The sequence below is a fragment of the Toxotes jaculatrix genome, chromosome 21 (assembly GCF_017976425.1).
Source record: "Toxotes jaculatrix isolate fToxJac2 chromosome 21, fToxJac2.pri, whole genome shotgun sequence".
NCBI lineage: Eukaryota > Metazoa > Chordata > Actinopteri > Toxotidae > Toxotes > Toxotes jaculatrix.
In genome coordinates, this window is record NC_054414.1 from 20221128 (window position 1) to 20239278 (window position 18151).

The 18151-nt window shown below is 50.3% G+C and overlaps 2 protein-coding genes across 3 annotated transcripts in view; both read left to right on the top strand.

The window, feature by feature from the left end:
- Nucleotides 1-10476, top strand: part of ankfn1 (ankyrin repeat and fibronectin type III domain containing 1) — a 54625-nt gene extending 44149 nt beyond the window's left edge. For both annotated transcript variants that reach the window (XM_041029143.1, XM_041029144.1), the window contains exons 17-25: nt 1-17; nt 290-505; nt 709-875; nt 1698-1869; nt 2017-2185; nt 2744-2910; nt 5978-6200; nt 6285-6477; nt 6705-10476. The exon at nt 1-17 is cut by the window's left edge and continues 100 nt beyond it. In XM_041029143.1, coding sequence (XP_040885077.1) covers nt 1-17; nt 290-505; nt 709-875; nt 1698-1869; nt 2017-2185; nt 2744-2910; nt 5978-6200; nt 6285-6477; nt 6705-7485 — 2105 coding nt within the window. In that variant the 3' untranslated portion in view covers nt 7486-10476. The remainder of the gene's footprint in view (nt 18-289; nt 506-708; nt 876-1697; nt 1870-2016; nt 2186-2743; nt 2911-5977; nt 6201-6284; nt 6478-6704) is intronic.
- Nucleotides 10477-12933: 2457 nt separating this feature from the next.
- On the top strand, nt 12934-15068 carry nog3 (noggin 3). The gene has a single exon (XM_041029152.1). It carries the CDS (start codon nt 13523-13525, stop codon nt 14192-14194), a length of 672 nt encoding a protein of 223 aa, XP_040885086.1. The 5' UTR covers nt 12934-13522; the 3' UTR covers nt 14195-15068.
- Nucleotides 15069-18151: the final 3083 nt, after the last annotated feature.

Consider the following 18151-nt stretch of genomic DNA (forward strand, 5'->3'; position numbering starts at 1 on the left):
CCGCCGGACAGCTGCAGGTCAGGACTCCAAACACCCGTCAGCTTTAATGAGCTGCTCCACATTTAGATTCACACATTTAAACCTCTTCACTTTATTCAGAAGAAGCTTTGTGCGTTTATCCTGTTTGTTCCCTAACCTTTGACCTCAGAGTCGAGTTTCTGTTCAGAACTGTGGAGCAGCTGGAGGAGGAAACCATTTCACTTCAGTGTTCACATCCTCAGTCATCAGGTCGTTCCTGGGTTCAGTGGCTGAGGCGTTTCATAAAGCTGGTTCTAACATTTACCCTCAGAACCTCCTGGGAACTCACAACCTGGGCCGGGTCCACTACGAGCCCATCAAGGATCGCCATGGCAACGTGCTGCTGGTGACCATCCGCGACATGGAGAGCCAGCACTCGCTGTTCAGCGGGAAGTGGATGCAGGTGACCAAACTGCAGAGCCAGAGGAAGTCCCTGTCCACACCGGAGGAGCCGTACGCTCTCGACATCCTCATCATCACCATACAGGTGAGGAAGGGCGGGAACCTGAGGTCAGTTTCACTGATGCAGTGACGTCAGATCAAAGAGACCAGGACGCACACACACACACACACACGCACACACACACACACACACACACACACACACACACAGCTGTTCGATCTGAAGCAGGTTGTTATAAACCAACTGACAGCCGGTCTGAGTGAGACGCTTCTGTCTCTGGTCTCCAGGACATCTTGGCGTACCAGCGGCGCAGCACCCACCGGCTGGTCCCGGGACTCTACCTGGGCTACCTGAAGCTCAGCAGCTCCGTAGACCAGATCAGAGTCCTGGTGTCCCAGCGGACCCCCAACATGCTGTGTCACACCCGCATACGAGAGAACGCCAACGTCTCCAGGTACGTTACACACACACACACACACACACACACAACTCTGCACTGAATGAATGACGTCGACAGGTGAGGAGGAACATGTTCAGGTGTGTGTGGTAGAGATGAACCTGCAGAGTGTGTGTGTGTCTGTGTGTGTGTGTGTGTGTCAGAGTGTGTGAGTGTGACCTGAAATCTGTGGAATGAGGCCTCAGTCGACACACATGACACTAATCTGCCTGCTTGTATTACACCACACACCTGCCCTGAGTCAGTGGGCAGGTAACTCCTCCTACATTACTGGATGTGTATGTGTGTGCGTGTGTATGTGTGTGCGTGTGTGTGTCTTTTGTGTTTGATCCAATCTGATTGGCTCGGAGCTTGGGGCAGGTAAAGGTATTTCTGCTCTTTGGCCTCTGTCACAAGAATTTCTGGATGTTCAACAGCACACACACACACTGTGTGTGTGTGTGTACTCTTCTTCACACACACACAAACACACACACACACACTGTGTGTGTGTGTGTGTGTGTGTGTGTGTGAAGAAGAGTAAAGGACAGATTGTGAAGACGTAGGAAGAGCAGGAATACAGATCAGCTGTTTCTGTCTCTGCTTTAACACATTGTTGTGAGTCGTTGTTGTGAGCTGTTGTTAGCTGTTGTTGTGTAAACAAGCCGGTTGTTGATTTGTTTTCAGACTTCAGATAAAGTAGAAGGTTCCACCTTTTGACTTGTGTTTACTCTGCGACCAAATCAAACATGGAGGAAGGTGTGTCGGCGTCATGCGCCTCCTGCTGCTGCTGTTAAAGACCCGATGACTCGGTGCTGAATGTGTGCGTGTGGTGTTCAGGGAGGAGTGGGACTGGATCCAGACGCTGTCGGCCGCAGGAGAGAAGGACCACAGCAGCCAGGACAGCGAGGAGGCGGAGCCCAGAGCGGAGAGCCACGCCCCCTTACTGTACTACGAGCTGCAGACGGCCATCAAGTCCCTGCTGAAACACATCAACCTACCTCTGCATCAGGTACACGCTCCAAACACAGAGCTGTGTGTGAGTCTGTGCGACTCGCTGGTGTGTAACTGCAAACAGAGAGGAAACATTTAAATGTGTGTGTGTGTGCGTGCGTGTGTGTGTGTGTGTGCGTGCGTGCGTGTGCGTGTGTGTGTGTAGGCCCGTCACTTCCGTCTCTACAGTCAGGAGGTGGTGGAGCTCGGTCACGGCGTCTCCTTCCTGCTGCTGCTGCCAGCGGCCGATGATGTTTGCTCCGCCCCCGGACAGTCCAACCCCTACACCCCTCTGTCGGGATTCCTCCACCTCCCCCTGCAGATGTTCGAACTTGGTAACCACACACACACACACACGCCTACATCTGCAGGGAAAAGCACTAAATCAGTCTGCAGGCTCCAGCAGGACGGCCCCTCCACTGACCCCCATACACACACACCACACACATAAACACACACACAAAAATGTGTCAATAACACCCATACACACTGCACAATACTCTCTCTTTGTACACACACTGACCTCCACAGCAGCTGCTGAATAAAACGCTTTAACATGACTCTGGTTTTCACTTTGACCTGAAAATTTCATCTCAGTTTTCACCGACTATCAGTCAGAGTTCCAGGTTCTGAGGTTCTCAGGTTCTCAGGGTTTCTGTCCTCTCACAGGCAGAACACAGATCTCACAGCTCACAGGAAATGAGATGTTCTTGTGACGGGAACTTGTCAGAAAATCCTCAGAAAGTGAGGAGCAACATGGGGAGAACACACAAACAAGCTGCTGGTTCTGTACCAGACTCCATTTACTTTTCTGCTGAAACACACAGAGGCTGCAGCACTTCGTCTTCCCTTCAGCTCACTGATCTCAGTCTTTCTGTTTCTTCTGTCTTCAGTTCACTTCTGCACCTACAAAGAGAAGTTCATCAGTCTGTACTGCCGTCTGTCCTCCGTCTTAGACCTGGATGCCCTTATTACCCAGCAGGCACTGCGGGAGGCCATCACTGACAGCGAGGTGGCCACAGCCAAACAAAGACATCAGCTAATCCTGGACTACATCCAGGTGAGAGACGGACGCACAGGTGAAGCTGCTGCACAGGTTTGAAAATCCACAGAGAACGTTTGGACACCTGTTTATAGAAACACGTCAGAATTAGCTAATAATTGTGGGAAAATTCGTTGAATGAGTCCGTTCATGCATCAGATGAAAACATCTGTGACTCAGCTGATCTGGAATCAGTCTGCTTCTTCTCAGAAGTTGGTCCATGTGGTTTCAGCTACTGTACAGATTCACTCCGAGTCCTTCCAGCTGATTATGGGAGTGAAGTCACTGCCTGGACCTGCAGGCGTCGTGTAAATGTGGCTGTGAGAGTGAGAGTTGACATTAATCAGCTGAGAGCTCATCAGAGAGGATTTTAACAAACCTCATTCTCTGTATCTTTTTTTTTTCATGTCCAGTTTTTCTCTGAGAAAAACATAAAAAAATCACAGCGGTGTGAAAACAGATGAGCTGCTGATCCAATTAGAGACATTTATTGATGCAGTAAAGTGGAAGTGCTGGGAGGGTGAGCTGTTAAACTGCTGCTGCCACAAGTCGACAAGTGCAAAAGTACAAAAGTAAAGTAAGTGAACCCGTCGGAGATTTCTCTCTGTGAAGAGCTCGCTGCCGCCGTTAATGGAGACCGACCACAAAACCACAAGGGTGCTCTGTGTGTGTGTGTGTGTGTGTGTGTGTGTGTGTGTGTGTGTGTATGTGTGTGTGTGTGTGTAACCAGCTGTCTAGCTTTCTGTCTGTGATTTTAAAGCTTGGAAAAAAGTGGCCCCCGACCACAAATTGCTCAGAGAGAGAGGGAATGTCAGGGGAAAAAATAATACCAATCAGAGCACACGGAGAGTGTGTGTGTGTGTGTGTGTGTGTGTGTGTGTGTGTGTGTGTGTGTGTGTGTGTGTGTGTGTGTGTGTGTGTGTGTGTGTGTGTGATTAAAGACAGTGAATGTTGATGTGAAGGGCAGAGTGTGAAACGTCTGTCAGCACAGTGAAACCTGTGGGTTTCTGTACCTGTGAGGACTCTGTGTGTGTGAGCGTGCGTGCGTGCGTGCGTGCGTGTGTGTGTGTGTGAAGATGACGTGATGCCGTCTAATTGGACAGTTTGTTCAGACTCTCCACATGTTGATGGAGGAAAATCTGTAGAAACGTCTGCACACTCCACATGTGCTTCACTTTATCACGTCTGAGGACATCAGGAGACATTACAGCAGTGTGGACCAGGATGGTGGACAGTCAGATCCATGCAGACATGACCCATGATCATTTTATTGTTTTATTCCTCCAACCATAAACAGCTGCTAACCAGCAGGTCAGTAAAGTTAAAGACTCGTGGGCGTTTGACCCTCAGATCTGCCTTCCAGGAGCAGATAAACAACACGCTGAGGTTTTTAATGTTCAGGTGATCAGACTCAGGGAGAGGCCTCGATCTTCTCCATGACTCTGTCTCTGCTGTGGCGTCACGCAGGGTGAGCTCTGTTGGGAACTGATGCAGTATCCATGACACACACTGGCCAAACAGGAAAACACGCCGTCGCTGAGGTTTGTGGGAAGTGACGCTGAGCAGATGGAGCTGCAGTACGTCCTTGGAAGCCCCCGGGTGTCCGTCTGTGCGTCTCACTTTGTCTTAAATCATGAAGCTGTGAAGCTGCTGTCAGAGTGTGATCAGCTGCAGATGTGTCTCGGGCTGCGTCGCGGCACAGACTTGTCCATCAGACTGAATTTTCCTCTGGATGCAGCACGTCGACCTGACACCTCCTCACAGCTCCAGACTCCAAATCTCATCTTTGGTGGAAATGTCTCCCAGAAGGACACAGTCTGTCCGTGTTGGAGGAGAAGTCCACTTAGTTTGTTTATTTTTCTGATGTTGTTGTTGTTATACAGGTTTGGTCTTAATCCGAGCGCTGCAGTGATCTCTCTGATTCACTCTGTTTCCTCCTGAACACGTTAATCTCCTAAAATACCTATAGTGTGTGTGTGTGTGTGTGTGTGTGTGTGTGTGTGTGTGTGTGTGTGTGACTGAATCAGAATAAACTACAGTGTGTGTGGACGGTGATGAAGGAACATGTGACCCAGTGTGACAGTGTGGATCACTGATGTGTCTGAATGTGGAACTCTGGCTCACAGGGATCACAGGGGTCACTGGGATCACAGGGATCACTGGGATCACTGGGATCACTGGGATCAGGTCCTGAAAAGTCTTGAAAAGCAGTGAAATCATTTCCCCAGCCGTCCATGGCTTCACACACACACACACACACTGTGTTTGCAGGACACGTGGAGACACATGAAGAAACAGAATAACACTGATGGACAGACGTCAAACAGCTGCTGCTCTGTGTGAAGAGCTGATTGGTTTGTGTGACTGTTGTTGGTAAACACTCGGAGCTGAGACGTTCAGCTGCTCCGTGGGACGAGCAGGAATCTCCTCCATGTTTTTCTCTGCACAGACTCTCGCTCTGCCATCGCAGCCCCGGCATTCTTTCCAGCCGAGTCATCCCTGCTGTCAGTCTCCCTGCTGCGTGTGTGTGTGTGTGTGTTTGTAGCTGTGTGTAGCTGCGTGTGTGTGTGTGTGTGTGTAGCTGTGTGTAGCTGTGTGTAGCTGTGTGTGTGTGTGTCTGGCACTAAGTGCTCTCCTGCTCTGTGTCAGACAGTCGGCTAATTACTGCTTAACGTTTTATCACGCTTCACTCTCTTCAAAAGCAAACACACACACACACACACACATTTTCACTCATGATGCAGTTTACTCTCAGTTAAGCTAACTAGCTTGTTAAGCTAACTAGCTAGTTAAGGTCCTAGTTAAGGAACTAGTTTTCCACGTCTCCATGTGTTTCCAGGTGTAGGAGTGAACTGCTGCATGTGTTAACAAAGTCGTTGAAAATGTGTATTGATTTTCTTCCACTGATGGTCATGGTCAGCTGTTGTGTTGACAGCAGTGACAAATAAATAAATAAACAAGGTGTCATCTGCATAGAAACAGACGCTGGTATCATGTTGGGCTACGTTTAAAACCATCGTCAGAATGAATCTTGCTTCACACAGATTCAGAGCTTTCCTCTTTGTTTTGCTCGGTGCTTCTGTAGCAGCTGGACGAAATGCGTCGCGACCTCCGTTGGATCACAGACGCCCTGCAGTGCGCTCGCTACAGGCAGCCGCGGGGCGGTGTACCCATCACCTGTCTGGTGGACGCCAACGCTCCAGAAAGCGACTCCGGACAGCAAAAGACCGACTCCACCTCCTCCACCATGGACTACTTGCCCACGCCTTCCCCCTCACCTGAACTCCGCAGGAGGAAAGCTATCAGCGGTGGGTCGTCACACTGCAGCTTTAAATCCAAATTTCACAGAGCAAACATGAAGTGTAGCTGACTTCTGGTCTGTGTGCTTTCAGACTCCCTGCTCGGCTCGGACGAAGATGGGTCGTCCGAAGTTTTTCTGCCGACAGACAGCGATTACGACTCCAGCGACGCCCTGAGCCCCCGCGAGCTGGACCTGCTCTACTCTCCGCCCCAGGATCTGTCCCAGCAGGCCGTTCACTCGCTGGGCGGCAGCGCCCCTGACGTGCTCCAGATCCACGAGCTCAGGTGGTTTGTGTGTAAATGGCACGCGTCCTGTTTGCATGTTGTGATTGTGCTTCTGCTGAGAATCTCAGAATTCATTCATTCATTCATTCAAGATTCATAAAGCTTCATATTAATGTTCACACACAGATGTGAAGAGTGTAATCACAGCGAGGACACACACACACACACACCATGTTGTTCATGTGTAGATCTAATGGATCGTCCTGTTGTTCCGTCCCCTCTCGAAGGTACAGCGTCTGCCCACCCAAAGACCTCCCCCTCTCCCCGGTGGTGAAGGATCCCAAATCCAAAGACGCTCCTCTCTCTACCTCCAGCTTGCCTCACTCTCCCTCCCTCTCCAGGACCCTACCCACGTCTCCGTCCCTCCCCCTGTCTCCCAGATTCTCCAAAGACTTGCCTCTGTCCCTCCCCCTCTCTCCGGTTCTGTCAGACACCACCAAGACTCTGGAGGGCCTCTCCCTGTCCAAAAGTCACCAGGAAGACATTGCTCCCCTGAGGGCACTCGCCAACCCCCCTGCCAAACGCAAACTGCTCTCAAGAAGTCACAGGGGCCAGTACTTCACCGGGCCCCAGCGCTGGCTGAGGGGCCACAGCGGCGAGAGCCACACCGGATCTTTATCTGAGGGTGTCTACACCAAGCAGCTCGACCCGGACCTGCCCCTGCCCGGGGACCTGCCCTCCCCACAGGGCACCACCTACGTCAGCCACGCCTCCTGCGTCCTGGAGACCCAAAAGGGCCGACACCGGGAGCCGCGACCCCATGTCCGTAGGATCTTCGTGGAGCCTTGCAAGGAGCTGTCGCTGGGCCACAAGAGGAGGGGGCGGGAGGAAGAGCGGGGTGGAGAGATGACGGAGAACGTGAAGGCTGCGGGTGTGTCAGTGGTCGTGGCACAGGCGGAGTCTGGAGGGGAGGGGGAGGAGCCAGAAGGAGCCGCCGGCACCCAGGACGTAGACTCAGACGACCAAACCAACGCCCAGGTGTCAGAGATCCTGAGCAGCACGCTGTAGAGTCGGACTGCATCCTGTGGACTTCTACGTGCTGTACAAAGGCAACTGGACGGGCAACTCAGAACTGAAGAGTAAATCCAGAAGCCTTCATACAGCACTTAGAAAAACCACGACCTGGGTGAGAGTCTTCGCAGTGATGGACGGGCTGTTACAGGGTGTTGTACAGGTATGAGACAGAAGAAGACGCCACACCCGAAAAGTAACTTGCACAAGTTTTTACGTCTGATTTGTGATCCATTGAAGTTTTTCAGTGGGAAGGAGATGGGGCTGACACGAATCCACAGGAAGTTCCACTTCCTGTTTGTGTTTCTTTTATCAGATCAAAGGTACAGATCAGACAAATTAGATCGATGACGGATTAGTAAGATTGTGGTGTTTGAAATGCATGTAACACACAGTCGTTATTCCTGTGATACTCACCTCAGAGCTCCTGATCCTTCAGAGAGTCCTGCACCCAGACCGGGGACTTTCTTAGCACCTGGAACTGTCCTACATTCAGTCTCTGCTTCCACTGGTCAGAACGGGTCTCGGCCTCCTGGGGGGAGGGTCCTGCATTAACAAGGAAGCAAACCTGAAAACTAATAACAATAATTTAATCAAACAGAAATATGTTTTCTGATTTTCTATCCTGCTGCTTATGTTTGCAGATGCTAAATGAAGAACTGAGAAACCCAAAAGAAAACTAGTGTCGCTTTAAAATAAACTCAGACTCTGGTCGAAGGTGAAGAGCGAGCGTCAAACTTGGACATCAGCTGTTCACATCACCACTGTCCTCCCCTCCTCCCCCCTCCCTCCCTGTCTTTGCCTCTCTATGACAGTGATGATTGGCCGGCGTGTTACAGGGGCCCATGCTGAGCGGCCCTCAGACAGCTCCCTAGATTGTAAATTAAACTTAAGTTGCTGGTTCAACTCCGCCAAGCCTCAGAACCCATGGCATCGACTGTTATAAAGAAAATAATCAATGCAACGTGAAACCAAGCACTGCTTCTCCGCCCAGGAACTTTGCACACGGTGGTTTGACTGTGGTTTGTTAAAAAGTTCAGACCTCTCAGTTTAGTTCAAGTCTCTCAAACTCAAAGTTTCCTGCAGATCCTTACTTTTCGTGGCCCCGTCTTCAGAGCATGGACTGTCCTCTACGTGAAGTGAAACAGTTTAGTCCGTGTGATCGTGGTCTCCTGTGACGATTGAATCCCGTTTTTCAGTCAGTGTTTTTTCTGAGCTGCTCCCATCGGGTCTTAATGTGGTTCAATTAACTTGTGGTCAGTTTAAAGAAAATGAATAAAAATATATATCTATATATATATAAAGTTCCCAAAGGTCTGAAACATGAGCACAGGCTTTAGAACATGGAGTATTTTTGTATCCTCAGATTTAAAGACGTATTTTACCTGGAATGTGGATGAACAGTCGGAGCTGTGTGTCGTTGGCATGACGTAGTTTGTAGTTGTGGGTTTTTTTGGACTAAAGCTTTGTGTCCAGTTTGTGCCTCCTCCTGGTTCAGCATGACAGGGTCGGGGGTCGGGGGTCAGGGGTCTGCACTTTGCCCCTCAGGCCGGCCCGCCGTCAGCCTGACGGTGTTTGTGTCGTGCTGTTGTGTTGACAGTTTGTTGTGCTCGTTCCTTCACAGGCTGCTGGTGTGTTCTCTGTTTTTCTATCAACATGCTGTCAGCGAGCGTGAGAGCTGTTGAACATGCACAGGTTCATGTATGCACGCTATTTTACAAGTGCGTTTTTAATGTTTGCACATAGCAACTATGGAATAAAAGCTAATGGACTATTTGATGCAACAGGGCATTAACTGTGGCAGCTTTTACCACGAATGACTGTAAGAAGCTCAGTGTCCTGCAGGTGATGGAGACGTATGAAGTGAATTCACAGGTTGTGTTGTTTGAACGTGTGGAAACAGATGATTCAGGAACGTAACGAGGTTCAGCTTCACTTCACGCACGAATCACAGCGACAGCTTTACACTGCAGCTGCCCTGCGTCAGCGCTGCGTTTCAGCTGTCCCACGTTTTGGTTTTCGCTGATGTTAAAGACGTGTTAGCCTAGCTTAGCATAAAGATGCAGCTCCACTCTGTCCGTCACATGCGGGGCTAGGCTAGCTGTTCCCCGCTGCTTTATGCTAAGCTAGGCTAATCAGCTTCTGCCCCCAGCCCCAAACCCACGAGAACCAAACGTCAAACCAACGGTTCCTTCAGTGTCATTCTAACGTTGGTTATTAAAACACTAAACTGTTAATTATGGGATTTTATCTGCGTGGCTCCGCCCCTCGGTTCTGTCAGTTATGGCTTGCCAAAATAAAAGCTGAGATCTCAGAAAGCTAGGAGCGAGGACAGTGAATCCAGGCGAGTTGATGTGGAGGTCAGAGGGACAGTGAACGCACCTGAAGTGTTTTCATGCTGATACGTTTATTTTTTCGCCTGATTCAGGATTTTTGATTGTTGTTGATTATTGGTCTTTGTTTTCTGTTGGAAATCATTGAACTGACTCGGCCTGTGTTCGTCACGTGCTCAGACCAAAGCTCCTGTTTCAGAACTGACAGAACCGACGGTCGGAGCTGTGAGAGGAAAAAATCCCCGTGGTAATAAACCACATTTACCGAGTCTCACAGTGACAGAGGCTCAGGGTGTGAACGGACGTTTGGAGGCTTCAGGCTCAGACACCGATGGTAGTTCAGTTTGTGTATCACACTTTTATTTTGAAATGTTTTAATATGGACAGAATGTTGTACCTGAATCTTCAGGTGTTTCCAGGGCTCAGCTCTTACGTGACGTAACGTGACGGTGGATTCTCGTGTTGTTTTATCTCACCTGACGCTGATGTCTGACGACGACGATCACATCAGCTTCCATGATTCTGTTTCTGAAACAACAGCCGAGCTACGTTAATGCCACGTCTATTTATTTCCAGAAAAAGGACAGAATGATTTTTTATGGACTGTAAAAAAAAAAAAAAAAAAAAAAAGCCTCCAGTGTTTTCATTCATTTTCTCTGAGGTCACATGAATGGATGTATTTTAACAGCTGAAATAAATGTTGTCTCCTGTGGACGTTGTGCACTTAAACCTGAGAGTTTGTCTTTTATCAGAAGTTGCTGTCAGCTGGCGGATGCAGATAAAGCGTCGGCGTGTCCCTGAGTCGGTTTTCATCACTGCCTCCTCATCCTCGCTGCCGTATCTGTGGCATTCTGGGTATGTGAGTCAAGCTCTGCCAATTAGAAGTAACGCAACACCGCGGTCAGGCCTCCGGCTGCTTCAGCAGCAGCTCTGCTGTGATATTTCCTGAGAATCGGCTGATTTTTGATCTTAGTGAATGATTTGAATTCTTCTTCACACTTTCCTCAAAATATTAGTTTCCCTCCAAACGAGTAGTGAGTGAAGTCTCCACACGTCGTTCACAATGCGAATGTTTGTCTTTGCCTTTGAAACAGTTTCTCAGTTTAATTTGAACTTTCAGAGGAAAATGATGAAATAACTTTAAAAGTTTTTTAGAAGTATGAAATTCACGTTTCCACCCTCCTCCTCTGTGACCGTGAATCTAACAAATCAGTAAATTAAAGGAGAGTCAGAGTTTAAAGTGGCTTGGAATGAAAATCCATGAGTAAAGTCCCGGTGCAGTTCTCCACCACATGTCCTGAGTAACGTCTCTCCGCTGCCTGGTTTCAGAAAGGCCTCAGCTCCGTCTCAGGCCTCAGACCGGAGGTGTTGGAGGAATCCGCTGCAGCCGGGCTCCGGACGGGCAGGCCGAGCCGCGGCGGTCAGAGGACGCCGTGTGGGAGGGTGTGAACCAACTGGAATCTCACACCACCACTGGCAGGGAGTTTTCCCGCCGGAGCGCTCGGAGCATTTCTGAGCGTCGGTCCAAGCCACAGGATCGCTGCTCCCGGCCGTCGCCATGGAAACACGGATCAGTCTGAGCTGCACGGAAACTGCTCAGAGTGAAACGCGTGAGGAAAGTGTCCTTCAGAAAAACCAGGTCTGTCCTGAAGACAGCGAGTCTCAGACAACATGTCCTTCACCCTGTTCTCTTTGTTGTGTCAGAACTGGATCAACCTGAGATTTTATTCACTGATCGATCAGAGATCAATAACTGTCAGAACCTGGAAGTTCTCCTGTGATGGAATCTGTTTATGTTTGATAAAACGCAGGAAGATGATGTTCCTCTGGCTTCTTAGAAACGATGCTTCTGGTGCAGCTCAGAGGCGGAGAGGACGGGGATGGGGACGGGGGGGACGAGGACGGGGGCTGAAATCCGAGCCAGACAAATGCCTGTTTCATGTGTTTGTGTGTTTGACCTGTCTCTGCCACCTTGAAGCTTTCTCACCCAAATGGACCGTCCAAATTGCCCCGGCCGTCTCTCCATCAAAGCTCTCGCTCGTGAGGGAATTAAATACACAACCAACTGTTTTTATCAGGCTGGGTCACGGACGAAGCAGCCGGCCTGTTTGTCCCCCGTCCTGGGAGGCCCTCTGATTGGCTATTAAGATTAAACTAACGCTGTGTTGGAACATCAGAGGGAACATTTAGGAACACACACTGAAGTGGACGAGGATGGAAAGCCACTGATCTACACTGCTGGGCCGTATCGCAGCCGCGTTCTGGAAAATCAAAGGCCGGAGTGATTCGGAACATGTGGATCTGTGTCCGTCTGTAGTGGAGAGACGAGGGGAGAACGCCGTGGATCTGTGGTTATGGCAGAACGAGGCTTTTGATGATAAGTGAACGTGATGTAATGTTTTTACCCCGAGAGGCCGAGTGACAGACGTTGAGATCCAGCAACGAAACCCTGATCAGGCCAGCAGAGGACGAAGCTCTCAGGCTACAGTCAAAGTACTAAACACACAGTGTGGACACACTGTGGACACTGTGGACACAGTCGAGCTCCTCCAGGAGACGCAGGGCTGATCAGAGCCTGTGTCCACATGGCTTCTGTCCTCCTCCCCCTCCTCTCTGAGAGACACCTGTCACAGCAGTGATGGTCTGGTTGGACGGTGGGGACCACGTCAGTAACGGTCTTTCGGACCTGATCATTGGACACATGAGTAAAATGCAGCACAGACCGTGGCCTCGCTGAGAACACGGTGCTGGACACGTTACTTTCAGGGCTGAGCCCCGGACCTGGTCTGACCCTGAACCCTGGACTCTGGACTCTGCCTGACTGGATCTTTCTCCTCAGGGCCTCCCAATCCACCTCACCGTGACCCGGAGTCCCCCGTGGCCCCCCCGTGTGACCCTGTGAAGTCTTATCTGAGAATCGCCTCTGACTTCCTCTCCACAGAGATGCGACAGTTTAGAGGCGCCCGTCACACACTGTCCCATCAGCAGGCCAGAAAATTACCCAAGTACCGCAATTCAACGGGGGGGGGGGGGGGGGGGGGGGGGGGGCAGGAGGGGGAGGAGGGGGAGGAGGGGGGTGACGGGGTCAGAGCTGAATTCACCTTTCTGAGGTTCCTCTGACGTAAGAACATACGGGTTCCTGCACATTTAGTGTTTAAATTGTGTGTGTGTGTGTGTGTGTGTGTGTGTGTGTTTTGGCGGGTCAGCACAGGAGGGCTGGTCCCTGCTCTGGATCGTCAGAGGGAGCCGGATTACATCACCGCCCTGCTGGATATTTGGGTGCAGTCCGCGGCGCCTTCACTTTGGCTGCAGAGGACCAGAGGCAGCGGGAGCCGCTGCGCCAACATGCGGACTGAGAGCAGCGACCTGCGGGGCGCGGAGCTGTCTCACCGGGACACTGAGTCTGGATCTTCTGCAGCGGGGACCCGGGTCATGGGCCGTGAAGTTACGTGGGGAAGTCCTCGTCCTGCTGCCTCTCCCTCGGCCTGATCTGGCAGCAGCGTCTGGAAGTTGCTGAGAAGTTTTGGAGCGCGTCGCGCCGCGGTTTGTCCCCCGGTGCGAGCCGCGCGTCTGCTGCGCGCTCTCGGCTCAGACTTGGATTTGTTCCCCGCAGACGCGCAGAGGGAAACCCGGGGCGCCCCCGGTTCGTTCTGGGAGGATTGTGACTGAGTCGCACTCGGGACGCGCCGCCTACAGAGGAGATGGATAACTCCTGTTATTTCTGGGCTGTGTTTATGCTCGTACTGTCTCTGGGCTTCAGGATAGAGGAGGGCATGTGCCAACACTACTTTCTCTTCCGTCCCATTCCCAGCGATACTCTGCCCGTAGTGGACCTAAAGGAGGACCCGGATCCGGTGCTGGACCCTAAGGAGAAGGACTTGAACGAGACGGAGCTCAGGAGCATTCTGGGCAGCCACTTCGACCCGCAGTTCATGTCCGTCCCCCCGCCGGAGGACAGATACGCGGGGAACGATGATGCGAACGACCCTGAGATGCGGCAGAAGCTCTCCGGAGCCATGCCCAAAGAGATCCGGGCCATGGAGTTCGAGGTCCAGCACGGCAAGAAGCAGAAGCCGAGCAAAAAGCTCCGGAGAAGGCTGCAACTGTGGCTGTGGTCCTACGCCTTCTGCCCGGTTGTTTACGCATGGAACGACCTGGGCAGCAGATTCTGGCCGCGCTACGTGAAGGTGGGGAGCTGCTACAATAAGCGGTCTTGTTCGGTCCCTGAAGGGATGGTGTGCAAACCTGCCAAATCCACTCACTTTACGATCCTGCGATGGCGCTGCCTGCAGAAAAAGGGGGGCCTGAAATGCGCCTGGATACCGGTTCAGTATCCCATTATATCAGAGTGCAAATGCTCCTGCCCGAACTGAAGCCGCGCTGTGGCTCTGACTCATACGAAGCATCAGCTCATTACTGTTGTACACAAACTCCAAAACACTCTGATCAGACCGATCACGTGACTGAATGTAAATGTGATGTACATGTTTTTATTTTATCACAGAACTTTGTATAAAGCGGAGGCTCAGTATTATTAATATAATCAATCTGTTGTATTTGTTTAATGTATCTGATCGTATCTGTTCATATTTATAACGCTGATCCTGGAGCAGGTTTGAGGCCGTTTTCTGACAGTAACGTGAAGGTGTGCGCCTCTGCCGGGAAGCACGAGGAGCTCTGCTCCAAACTGCCGCGCGAGAACCGGCGTCTGAGGCCGTTTGGACCCGAGCTCCTCATGAACCCGTCTCATCTTCAGATGCTGTAAAATAAAAAGGGACAGCTGGTCCATAAACCACGCGCACTCACGCTGTGTCGGTTTATTTATTCTTAATAACAACAGGTTTATTTATGTTTTCATGTCAGAGCACGAACACCTGTACCACACCTGTACCACACCTGTACAACACCTGCAGGGTCTCCAGTCCGGTTACAGCTGCAGCGCAGGCAGAAACACTCGGTCTGTCTGGTACCAGGTTTATTCCTCACGTCTTTATGTTCAAGCAGCATTTCACTGTTTTGATTTCTGCTGATTATTTTCTTGATTAATCGACCGATTGATTGATTGATTGATTGATTGATTGATTGATTGGTTTGTAGACGGGGGATAAATGTGGCCTCGGTGACCCTGAACCTCAGGATGATTAAAAACAAACTCATTAAAATAATCCGGAGGAGAAAGTTCAGAGGTTTCTGACATGTTGTATGTTACATGTATGTAAACAGGGTGAAGAGGGAAACAGTTCAAATAAAAACCACTGACTTTCATTTTGAACCAGTTTTCATTGTTTCCTCACTTTTCTTCAGCCTGCACGTTACCCATGATCCTCAGCTGCTGTAGAGGACAGGTGTGAATCAGTGGCATCAGATTCAAACACACGTGGATCTGAATCAGAAGGTGAACAGTGAAAAATCTCCTCAGTCACGTCTCAGGTGAGGACACGGCCTTTAAAGGTAAAAAGGTGAAGTGATTTTATCAGTGAGGACATTTTGATCCAGCTCAGACTGTTCATCACCTGTAAAACGTCGTCACTCACCTGTACGACGGTCACTGCTCCTGAAGCCTGGATTCTTGATACGCTGAGTTCTCCTGAATCATCAGCTGATGAGAGAAACCGGATCTTTGGGTTGTTCCTCTGGTGCAGGTTCAAAGTGGATCAGGACTCTTCGTGTGTCTCCTGTGATCTGAGTCCTCGACAAGCGGTCCAGATGTTCCAGTGAGTCTCAGGCCAAAACCGGGCCCACTTCTACCAGGAGACGCTGGTGAGCTTCATTTATTTATTCATGTTCACCATCATTCACTCGTTCATTCAGCTGCAGATCCTGTGTGAGACAAAGGGACAGGTGATCTGGACTCATCACTGACCCGATCAGCAGCTGGATCTCCTGAATCTGCTTCACAGACACACAAACAGCTGAACAAACTCTGCAGCACAGAGTGTCCACAGGGTGTCCGCAGGGTGTCCACAGGGTGTCCACAGAGTGTCCCGGTGTGTGTGTGTGTCTGTATGTGTGAGATGCTCATGGATCCTACCCAGTTTCTGCTGCAGCTGCACGTTAGCTGCTTCTCATCTGTGTTGGTTTCATTGTATTTAACTTTACTGTGTGGACTCTGTGAGTCTCACCTGTGAGTCTCACCTGTGAGTCTCACCTGTGATGCACTGACACCTGTCTGTACATCACGACCACGCTGCAGAGCGGATCACAGCTTCTGTCCGTACACACCTTCAGGTGATGTTAATATGCTCTGTGTGGGTCTGTGTGTCAGCAGGTTACACAGGTGAAACTGTCCTCACAGGTCTGAGTGAGACCAGAGGACGAGTGAGACCAGAAGACGAGGACGAGACGTTAGACACCAACACTGAGCGTGTGAGAGAAAACTGTGACGACACGGAGCTGAATCTGGTCTGTGTGTGATCCCTCGCCCCATTGTTCCTTCCTCATAAGTACAAAATATTTACTCACACACACACACACACACACACACACACACACGGGCTTTGACAGGTAGGACGAGTGGGAGAGGTCGGATGTCACATGAAGACGTTTCAGGGTTTTCACTCTGGTGTGAGGAGACAGTCTGCATCTGCAGCCGCCCACCGCCAGGCCTGACTGCCGCCAGCATCCTCCCACACACACACACACACACACACACACACACACACACACTCGCTGACCATCAAACCCCAAACTGCTTCATGTCCAGTGTTAAAAAAATAAAAACTAAGTCATGAAGAGACTGTAAACATCCTCAGAGCGCCACCATCAGGAAAAGTGTGGTCACTGCTCAGGCTGCATCATGTCGGACTTTCAGTCACCGTCTGTAAACACGAAGCAACACGAAGCAACACGTTCAGTTTCAGTCAAATATGAATAAATTGTTTCATAAAAGCTGAAGAAAGTTCAGAGTTTGGCCCAGTATTCAGGCAAAGGTGTGTGTGCTTGTGTGTGTGTGTGTACGTGTGTGTGTGTGTACGTGTGTGTGTGTGTGTGTGTGTGTGCGTGTGTGTGTGTGTACGTGTGTGCGTGTGTGTGTGTGTGTGCGTGTGTGTGTGTACGTGTGTGCGTGTGTGTGTGTTAACAGACTGCAGGTTTGTGTTGACAGGCCGTGGTGTTAGTTCAGCAGCAGATTGATGACAGTCTGCTTGTCTTTGTGCCAACAGGGAGACTCCTCCGTCCCAGACAGACACACACAGGCTGCCGTCACTGTGTGTGTGTGTGTGTGTGTGTGCGTGTGTGTGTTCCTCAGCCGTCTGTGCTTTGTTGTTTTTATATTTTGACTGTAACAGTAACAGAGTTGGATAAGAGATGAAAACATGATGATGATGATGATGATGATGATGATCACACACTCTCAGTGTTTTTCTTGTTATTTTCACTGGCAGAGTTTTATCTTTGTACTTTCATGGCTCATTTCTGTCAGTGATAAAAACCCTGGAGTCACAGTGGAGGGACGGTCAGTCAGCTGACTGACTCACCTGACTCACCTGACAGGTAAACCGAGGCGAAGGATTTTTTTCATCTAAACAAACAATGAACTGATTTTGTGAAAGTTTCCTGATCAATAAAAAGGCTGGACGCCTTTAAGAGTCCGATGTTTATCAGGTATAATGTTCACAGGCTTAGCTTAGCATGTTAGCATGCTAACATTTGCTAATTAGCAGTAAACAGAGAACAGCTGAGGCTGATGGGAACGTCATTAGCTCAGATGTGACCTGATGGTGGCGCTAGAGGAAAAGTCAGAGTCACTCCAGTTCATCCTGAGGGGACCATGAACATCTGACCCACATGTGATCACAGAGTGGCAGTAACACACAGCAGCCACAGGGGGGCAGCGTGTGCCACAGGCCTTCTTCCTCCATGTTTTGTTGTGTGTATGTTTGTGTTGTTTTGTTGTTTCTGTGCCTGGAACATGTAAAGCTGACAGAGGTTCAGACTGAGGCTGCGTCTCTGCAGTGTGTGTGTGAGCTGAGGTGGGGGGCGGGGGCAGGGGGTGGGGGTAGGGGGTGGGGGTATACACACTGCCCCACACTGTTCAAACTGTTTATGCATACCAGCGTGCTGTGAGGGCCCCTCTGTCGCTGCCTGTTTACTCAAACTTATTTTGGGAAAATTCCACCTCTCTGCTCAGCTCTGGCCATAAATCACTGAATCTGCAGCTTTGTGGGATGATAGCTTCTGTCAGTCACACACACACGCACACACACACGCACACACACACACACACACACACACACACACACACTGACCTGCAGACAGCAGCTCGTGTATTCACTGTTTTCTTAGTTTTGTTTCAGCTGCAGCTACAGGTGATGATGATGATGATGATCCTA

Excerpts from the sequence above, each read along its gene's own strand:
- nog3 (XM_041029152.1), top strand. The coding sequence starts at position 13,523 with ATGGATAACTCCTGTTATTTCTGGGCTGTGTTTATGCTCGTACTGTCT.